Below are 9,652 nucleotides of genomic sequence, written 5' to 3' on the forward strand. Positions count from 1 at the left end.
ACATGGCAAGTTTGTGCAGATGGAATAAATATGTTGTGGAAGAGTCGGTGGATACAGTGTGCCATTGGGGTGGGAACCATGCTCCCGGCTTCCAGGAGTGGCCGGTAAGGGCGAATGAGGTTGAAGTAGCAAATATCCGGGTTGTCCACCAGGTCTCACTGCAGAGGCAGTGCAAATAGCTGAAGGAGCAAGTGCAAATGAGGAAGAAATGGCAATAAATGTCAAACCATCAAGAAATATAAGAAACTTGACATAATTGTGGATGGAGGTAATGGGGGGGGGGGGGGGTGTGTGTAAATGAGTAGCGATGCTATCCATCCAACCTTCTTCACCCTTTTCCTATTTCCCTGTTTTTCTGCGATAAAGTTCCCCAGTTTTCACCCCACACAATAGGTGGCACTATGCACCTCTAACGTATATTTCCTGACCGCCAAATACCATAGAAGAGGAAGACCCGGAAAAACTTTCCTTTAGTTTTTTATTGACACGTATCTAGCAACGAAGTTGGCGGAGTCCAGTGTTGAATAGTTCATCGTTGCAGGTAACAACGGTTAGTATTGCTTAGTAAAATCCATGTAACAGTAAAACACGTTTTTATAGCTTGGTTAAATATTGTGTCGAGGCCCACATTCATTTTAGGGAAGCCGCCTGATCCCGCGAGCTTAACGTTACATCATAACTGCACGGATATTAATTGTAACTAGATATCATTTCCAGACTGATACCATAGGTAGTGCAGTGGTATGGTAATCAGTCGGGTAAATTACGAGGCTGCATTCCTTTATTAGTCTGCTCTAGCTAACTAGCTAGCCAACGTTAGCTAGCCACCCTGATTGTCTACGGAAACTAGTTAGGCATCCAGTTAGCCAGCTAACTTGGAGTACATTTGGCTACTTAGCTAGCTGACGTTAAATACCAGTTTTAGTAAACTAGCTAGCTAACCAGCTAACGTTAGATGGCAAATTATTTATTTAATCAAATATTGCCCCGCATGTTTAACAAACGTGCTTGCCAGCTAGCTAAGGTTAACTCACCTAGCTAACGTTCTTTGCGTGGTTGCCATGGCGTTGTAAAGCAGCCTAAACAGCGAACTCTGTAAATGTTGTAGCTACATATTTGTTGTTAGTGTTTGTTAATCAGCGTTTTTGTTTTTAATAAGTTGATTGGATATCTGGTTATTTCTATCCACGGAAATAAGTTGATTGGATATCTGGTTATTTCTATCCACGGAGTTGCAGGACTGATGGCATGTTGACTTGTCTGGTTTGGCTAAATATCTGGCTGAAGTTTGCGTTTAAAAGATGCATCTCAGCCCCGGCTGCTTGATCAATGAGACCTGACCCCCATTCTGAAAATGTCAGAACTCGTAGTGGAGATGACTACTGTTCTAGACTGATGTGTGGTGGGCTTTCTGCGCTGTAGTAGCAGCAGAGGCATCACCAACATGGGTGCTACACGTCAGTTGTGGAGGGGTATGAAGTCGCCACAATGGAAATAAGTTGTCAAACTTTTGTCATCCTCGATGATTTTAAATGTACTATCCACATGCGTACATTGTCATAAATGCAGTGCATTTGGAAAGTATTCAGACCCCTTGACTTTTTCCACATTTTGTTACATTACAGCCTTGTTCTAAAATGTATTCAATTGTTTTTTCCCCCTCATCTATGTACACATAATACCCCATAATGACAATGAAACAACAGGTTTAGACATTTTAGCAAATGTATTAAAAAAACAAACCTGACATTTACATATAGAACCAGTGAAAAGTTTGGACACCAACTCATTCAAGGGGTTCAATATATTTACTATTTAATACATTCTACACCTCAAAACTATGAAATAACACACATGGAATCATGTAGTAACAAAAAAAGTGTTAAACAAATCAAAATATATTTTATATTCAAAGTAGCCACCCTTTGCCTTGACAGCTTTGCACACTCTTGGCATTCTCTCAACCAGCTTCGTGAGAAATGCTTTTCCAACAGTCTCTTGAAAGAGTTCCCACATGCTGAAGACTTGTTATCTGCTTTTCCAGCACCCTGCGGTCCAAATCATCCCAAGCCATCTCAATTGGGTTGAGGTTGGGTGATTGTGGAGGCCAGGTCATCTGATGCAGGACTCCATCACTCTCCTTCTTGGTCAAATAGCACTTACGCAGCTTGGAGTGTGTGTTGGTTCATTGTCCTGTTGAAAAACTAATTATAGTCCCACTAAGCGCAAACAAGATGGGATGGTGTATCGCTGTGGTAGCCATGCTGTTTAAGTGTGCCTTGAATTCTAAATGAATCACAGTGTCGCCAGCAAAGCACCATCACACCTCCTCCATGCTTCATGGTGGGAACCACACATGCGGAGAGATCATCCGTTCGCCTACTCTGTGTCTCAAAGACACGGCGGTTGGAACCAAAAATCTCATCAGATCAAAGGACAGGTTTCCACCGGTCTAATGTCCATTGCTCGTGTTTCTTGGCCCAAGCAAGTCTCTTCTTATTGGTGCCCTTTAGTCGTGTTTTCTTTGCAGCAATTCGACCATGGCCCGATTCACACAGTCTCTGAACAGCTCATGTCTGTTACTTGAATTTCTTAATTTTCCGCATTGACTGACCATGTCTTAAAGTAAGGATGGACTGTTTCTCTTTGCTTATTTGAGCTGTTCTTGTCATAATATGGACTTGGTCTTTTACCAAATAGGGCTATCTTCTGTATACCGCTAGGGTTGCAAAATTCCCAGGTTTTCCAGGACTCCTGGTTGGAAAACTAGAATAAGCAGGATATCCAGGAATCTTCCAAACAGGGTTTCTGGAAATGTAGTTACCGGAATTTTGCAACCCTATATACCACCCCTACCTTGTCACAACACAACTGATTGGAATTAAATTAAGCATTAAGAAGGAATGAAATTCCACACATTTACTTTTAACAAAAGACACCTGTTAATTGAAATTCATTCCTGGTGACTACCGCATGAAGCTGGTTGAGCAAATGCCAAGAGTGTGCAAAGCTGTCATCAAGGCAAAGGGTGGCTACTTAGAATCTCAAATACAAAATATATTTTGATTTGTTTAACACTTTGGGGGGGGGGGGGGTTACTACTTGATTCCATATGTGTTATTTCATAGTTTTGATGTCTTCACTATTACTCTACAATGTAGGATATGGTAAAAAAATAAAATAACTCTTGAATGAGTAGATGTGTCCAAACTTTTGACTGGTACTGTACATATTACTGTAACTACCTCGTACCCCAGCACATTGACTTGGTACCGGTACTCCTTGTTTAGCCAGTCTCCTTATTGTTTTAGTTTGAACATGTTTGTTGCTTTTTAACTCTGCGTTGTTGGGAAAGGACTCGTAAGTAATCATTTGACGGTGAAGTCGACACCTGACCTGTTGTATTCGTCACATGTGACATGAAATTTGATTTAGCTAGAATGTTGGTTGGCTAGCTCATCACTAGTTTAACTAGCTAAATGGCTAGCTAGCTAAAGTCACATATCAAGAGGGAATACCGTTGGAAACAAACATTAGACAGCCAGGTAGCTAACGTTAGAGTTGGGTAGCTAGTTGGATAGTTAGTTAACCAATCAGGTATATGTTCACTGTATTCCTGAATATAGCTAAGTTTGCCACTACCGTTAAGATTGGAAGGTAACTTAGCTAGCGGTAAGTAAGACTGTCTAGCCACAGATGGCAAGTATATTTGGTGCATCGAATGGCTTTCCCCTTGATGCTACGTTTCTCAAGCGGTGCTAAACTAGCCATCAATTGAATGCTGTTTACACAATTTTCTCCTCCGGCTGTACAATGCTCATTATCTATTTATTTTTTGCAGACGGTCAAAAATGTCAGGGTTTGACAACTTCAACACAGATTTTTACCAGTCCAGCTACAGTGTAGATGACCAAGGGCAACCTGCTGGATATGGCTACAGTAACACAGAAGACCCCTACAAACAGTATGTTTTGTCAACTTGTTAAGATTGCATTGACCCCGGTTACTTATCTGTAACTCACTGTGCTCTGAAAATACACATGCCTGTCAACAATTTGATAACAATGCATTTTTCCCTCAATGTCTCTCAACGGCCTGTTTTGCTAGTATTGTTCCCTATGTGTTGCTTACTAGCTTGAGGCATAGTGTTTTTAACAAAGCCATGAAGGTTTTCTGAGAAGTGTGCCTATGTTTCCCCCTCAGGGGTCAGTATGACTACTCCCAACCGATGGGGTACTCAGCCCCAGGGATGATGCAACCCCAGCAGCCCTACACAGGCCAGATCTACCAGCCCACACCAGCCTTCACACCTTCCCCCACACAGTCTATGTACGGCAGCAGCTTTGATGATGAGCCCCCGCTGCTGGAGGGTAAGGATAACCAAGTGGTGATACTCCATAGGGAAAGGGGTGGTAAAGAATGCTAACTCAATTGCTTAATCACAAATCAATCCTTTTCCTCTACTTCCCTAAGCACTTTTGTTGATCTGAAAGGATTGGCTAGTTGAAGCCAGGTGGAGCTTTTAGATTTGATCTTTACCTCTGACTTACTCTGAAGCATAGAAGCTTCATACTAGGGATTGGGGGAATGAAGACACATTTCTCAAGGTATGAGTGGTCAGGGGAGCACATAGCCAAAAGGATCCGACTCTCGTTCTCGTGTCGGATAAGTGCTATGCCGGAATATGGACAGCCGGAGCCCAGCGCAGTATATGGCTGGGAAAACGTTCCTCAATCCAGGGATGGAATATGTCGTTGTACTCCTAGGGCTCTATTTCATCTGTATCAATGAAGTCTGTGTTAGTGTGATTTAAAATGGAAATGGTCCTGCATTAGTGGAGACTGCAGGCACGGTTGATATGTCGGCTCAATCGGAAATGACCTTTACATTTCTATCGTGCAATCTGTAACCCTTCAGCAATAGATTGAATATAGCTCCTAATCAAAATGATGAAAGGTGAACCAAGAAGATTGAAATATGTCTGCCGTTTTTGTCAACATGCTAGGTTAGCTAATGCTAAAGCAACCCGTCGGATTCAACTACACTTTTGGTAGCTACTCACCACCATCCCTCGGCATTTCATTTTCATGGAATCCAATGGGTGACAATAGCATTAGTTAGCCTAGCATGCTGGCGAAAACAGCAGTTTAATTTACTAGCTGTATTTCAATCTTCTCGATTCACCTTTTTTATAATTTCAGGATGATTAGGAGTACGTCATACTTTTTGGTCATGTAGTGTATGTGGACACATGCTCTGGGGTTGAGTTCAGGGCTCTGCAGGCCAGTCAAGTTCTTCCACACCATCCACACAACAAACCATTTCTGGATGGACCTCGCTTTGTGCACGGGGGCATTGTCATGCTGAAACAGGAAAGGGCCGTCCCCAAATGGTTGTCTCAAAGTTGGAAGCACAGTATCATCTAGAATGTCATTGTATGCTGTAGCGTTAGGATTTCCCTTCACTGGAACTAAGGTGCTTAGCCCAGACCATTATTCCTCCACCACCACTCCAGCCGATGCTTTTCATTGACAATGTTTATCTTAAGCTTGTGTGCGTCTTCTCGCCCATGGAAACCCATTTCATGAAGCTCCCAACAAACAGTTTCTGTGTTGACATTGCTTCGAGGCAGTTTGGAACTAGGTAGTGAGTGTTGCAACCGAGGACAGATGATTTTTATGCGCTTCAGCAGTCGGCGGTCCCGTTCTGTGAGCTTGTGTGGCCGACCACTTCGCGGTTGTGCCATTGTTGCTCCTTTCCACTTCACAATAACAGCATTTACAGTTGACCGGGGCAGCTCTAGCAGGGCAGAAATTTGGCGAACTGACTTGTACGATGTGGCACCATCTTATGGCGGTGCCATATTTGAAATGCGCTGACCTCTACAGTAAGGCCATTCTACTGACAATATTTGTCTATGGAGAATGTATGGCTGTGTGCTCGATTTTATACACCTGTCAGCAACGGGTGTGGCAGAAATAGCTAAATCCACTCATTTGAAGTGGTGTCCACATACTTTTGTATATATAGTGTATTCCATCCCTAGGTTGAGGTACAGTATGTTTTCCCAGCCATATACCGCGCCGGGCTCTGATTGTCCACATTCCGACTAGAGGGAAATGAACGAGTCAGATCCTTTTGGCTTGGGAGCACATCAAGATATATAGAGGACTCTAGTGCCCAAAAGCCAATTTTAGCATGGGCAGCACCATTAAGGACTTTCACCATTTTGAAGTGGTTAACTGGGTTGGACTTCCTATGGTTTAAGGAAGGATCACATAATTCCATCCAGGTCATCAGGAGGGATCAGTCAATTAATTATACTTGTGAGCAAACGTTCCATAAATGCAGGTGGCAGTAAATCGCCAACCTTGGCTTCATACCTATTCAAACAATACACTCCAGTTATGTAACTTTGTTTGTTTTCCTACTCAAGAAGTAGTAGAATAAAATTGATTACTTCAAACTTGAGATGGCCTCAATGGCGCTACCCGCGTGCTCCGATGCCATAACGAGACAGATGCAAAGTTGTGATCTCTATACATCTCTATGGTGGAGCACTATGATGGGTTTAGTGGGATATGTGTCCATGTTGCCCTCCCCTGTGACAAGTAGAGTGACCCAGTTGTGTGCACTAAATGGGTCAGCAGTCAAGGATCACCAGGGCCATCCTGCTAAGCTAATAAATTACTCCAAGTAAGGTCTTATTTTGGAGATGAGCATTCATCTGATACATTGGTGTGTCGTAGTGAAAAGTGTTCTTGATACAAAATAAATGTTTCTGTTGCTTGTAATTTCCTTTTTAAACTGAAAGTGTCATTCTAGGAGGTATAGAGAATTGTATGGTTCTCTTTTTTTCTGGCTATATTGTAAGAATGAGTTGTCCCTTCTCTCAACCAACCCTTTCACTTATATCTGACATTGCTTTAATATAATTTCATGCTTTTGCTCTACCTCACAGAATTGGGCATTAACTTTGACCACATCTGGCAGAAGACCCTGACAGTGCTCCACCCCATGAAGGCAGCAGATGGTAACATTATGAACGAGACTGACCTGGCTGGGCCCATGGTGTTCTGTCTGGCCTTCGGAGCCACCTTACTTCTGGTAAGAACTATTCTATTACTGATGCAGTACAGCACTTGAACACTTACATGGTATCTGTATGTATTTGACATTATACCTTGTGAAGAAATGGCTGTAAACGCAGATGGCTGACGAGTTGTCCACATGTTCCCGTCTCTGTCTATCTGCTACAGACAGGAAAGATCCAGTTTGGCTATGTGTATGGCATCAGCGTCATCGGCTGCCTGGGGATGTACTGTCTCCTCAACCTAATGAGCATGACAGGTGTGTCATTTGGCTGTGTCGCCAGTGTCCTGGGCTACTGCCTGCTACCCATGATCCTCCTTGCCAGCTTCGGAATCATCTTCTCTTTACAGTAAGTACAAACATGGGCCTGAGAATAGAGGTTAGGTCAGTTTAGTAAGGTACTCTGTCACATTATATAGAGCAGACCTGTGGATTGGAAGTTACTGTAAAATGACTGACTTGTGATGCTCTTTGTTTGTGGACAATTAAATTGCACATTTTCTTACCAAACAATGTACCATCTGATCTGACTGGCTTTTCTTGACCTTTTTCAGAGGCATGTTTGGAATAATCATCGCAGCTACCATAATTGGCTGGTGCAGTTTCTCCGCTTCCAAGATCTTCATCTCAGCCCTGGCCATGGACGGACAGCAACTTCTGGTGGCGTACCCCTGTGCCCTCCTCTATGGGGTGTTCGCCCTCATCTCTGTTTTCTGAACTGTCTCCTCCGTCTGTCTGTCATCTACACCATGCAGGAAAACGGCCCGGCAAACCCAACTAACTTGAGGACCAGTAAGACGCGCCGCTGTGCTGCACCCCCATCGCAGTGCAGTGGTGTGGCCTGACCCTGTCAGTTGCATTCCACTTCTACACCCGCCGACAGGGGTCAGTTGTAGAGGATCAATTCCAAACCCTTTCCATTCAGGACTAAGGACCCATCCACGGACCTCTGCAATCTTCTATTTAATGTCAAACTTGTTCTTTATTCTGTTTGTGTTTTTTGTTTCTAAGATTTTATTTGAGCTTCTGAGGCCTTCGGAAAATGTTTTGCACAGGTATTTTCAATTTTATTCAACTCAAGCAGGTGACTTGAAATTGAGTTGTTAGAATAAGACCTTGTTGCATAGTTAATCTCTCTCTTATATCAACAGCCCTCTCGTTCATACATACACATCTGGGTACTCAGAGGTCCCCCTTACAACTCTGAAAAGACATGTTTTATAAACCTGCAATCATTTTCACTCCATTTTCTGTCCCGTTAGCTCTTTCTTAGAACAATTTAAATTGCTGAAACGTGGCACTGCCTGACCAAAGCTCTGCCTTATGGCATTCTTCATTGTATCTCCCCCCCTCCCCCATGTGGTCTGGGCTGTGTTGGTTATGCAGCTTGTGTGATTCTAAACTTTGGTCAGTCAAAGGGCCTGCGTGATGGCACAGCTGTGTACACACTGCACACACTCAAGTTATGTCCAAAATGAATAAAAAAAGGTAAATAGATATTTGTGTGGTTTTAATTTTATTGTAAGATAGTTTGTTGTTCAAGATCACATTAACCGCACTGCAGGGCTCTGGCCTACTGTGCTGTTCAGACTTTGTGTATCCGCATTTTATTTCATGAACAGAATAGGCGTCACAAGGCTGCTAACGGTATTGCGCTACAGGCCGGTCAAACCACACAAGAAGTATCTCACAGATCCTTGGCGATTTTCTGTGTCTTAACCATTATTCCCATGACGTTTGTATTTGATCGGTTTTCTATTTTTCCACCTGAAGGCTATGATGCATTGTTGAGCTTGTTTTTTGGCTGCAGGTTGATTATGGCACACTAGAGTGCATTGATTAACTGTTGTCATAGTTTGTCTTTTACTGTTCACTTTGACTGACTACAATGTGGGTGTGAATTTTGGTTTCACTGTTAATGAGCACGGTTTTATGGTCATCAGTGTTTTTTTTCTCAGTTTTCCTATAACTTTGTTTTTGTGCTAAACCTGAGCTCCTGGAGGGATGCCATTTTATGTAGCCTTCCTAAGAATAATGAATAATGCAAGAAAATTAAATGGAGTGCTTTATTTCAACAAACTGTACACAAGGGTATACTTAGCATTTCAACCAAGAGACATTTATAGTGCTGCTCTTTTATGGCCAAGTACTTATATACTGTATCATTTGTTTTTTGTACAGCTAAAAAGTCCCACGGTTCTTTTGTCATGTTGAAGTTCTTGATAAATTGGCAAAGCGTCGTGCTTGTGTGGTTTTTATCGGCCGCTATCTAAATAAAATATAGGTCGATGCATCTTTTTTTTTTTATTCTTTCATGCTTTCAACCTGAAACAATGGTTTGTGGTTTTTGGAATTCATCCTGTAATGACTGGATGGTGGAACCAAAACCATCTTTTTCTCTACTGCAGTGGTCATTCATTCTGGTCCTGGAGAGCTACCCTCCTGTAGGTTTTCGCTCCAACCCCAATGGTAACCTACCTGATACAGCTTATCAACAAGCTAGTTATTAGAATCCAATGCGCTAGATTAGGGTTGCAGCGAATCAAGACTTGATCTCCGG

General features: G+C 42.6%; 1 protein-coding gene across 2 annotated transcripts; it reads left to right on the plus strand.

Moving 5' to 3' along the window:
- Window positions 1-420: 420 nt before the first annotated feature.
- Window positions 421-9,385, plus strand: LOC115148515 (protein YIPF5). Of its 2 annotated transcripts, none has more exons than XM_029690461.1 (6): window positions 421-541; window positions 3,842-3,964; window positions 4,204-4,370; window positions 6,962-7,107; window positions 7,260-7,441; window positions 7,647-9,385. In XM_029690461.1, exons 2-6 carry the CDS (start codon window positions 3,852-3,854, stop codon window positions 7,807-7,809), a joined length of 771 nt encoding a protein of 256 aa, XP_029546321.1. In that variant the 5' UTR covers window positions 421-541; window positions 3,842-3,851; the 3' UTR covers window positions 7,810-9,385. The 2 variants fall into 2 exon arrangements, with proteins under 2 accessions (XP_029546321.1, XP_029546320.1); XM_029690460.1 differs by having other exon boundaries at window positions 439-550.
- Window positions 9,386-9,652: the final 267 nt, after the last annotated feature.

The sequence above is a fragment of the Salmo trutta genome, chromosome 15 (genome assembly GCF_901001165.1).
Source record: "Salmo trutta chromosome 15, fSalTru1.1, whole genome shotgun sequence".
NCBI classification, from domain to species: Eukaryota; Metazoa; Chordata; class Actinopteri; order Salmoniformes; family Salmonidae; genus Salmo; species Salmo trutta.

Coding starts and splice junctions, on each gene's coding strand:
- LOC115148515 (XM_029690461.1), top strand. CDS start 3,852: ATGTCAGGGTTTGACAACTTCAACACAGATTTTTACCAGTCCAGCTAC. Junction 3,965..4,203: donor ACAGAAGACCCCTACAAACA/GTATGTTTTGTC, acceptor TTTCCCCCTCAG/GGGTCAGTATGACTACTCCC. Junction 7,108..7,259: donor TCGGAGCCACCTTACTTCTG/GTAAGAACTATT, acceptor TATCTGCTACAG/ACAGGAAAGATCCAGTTTGG.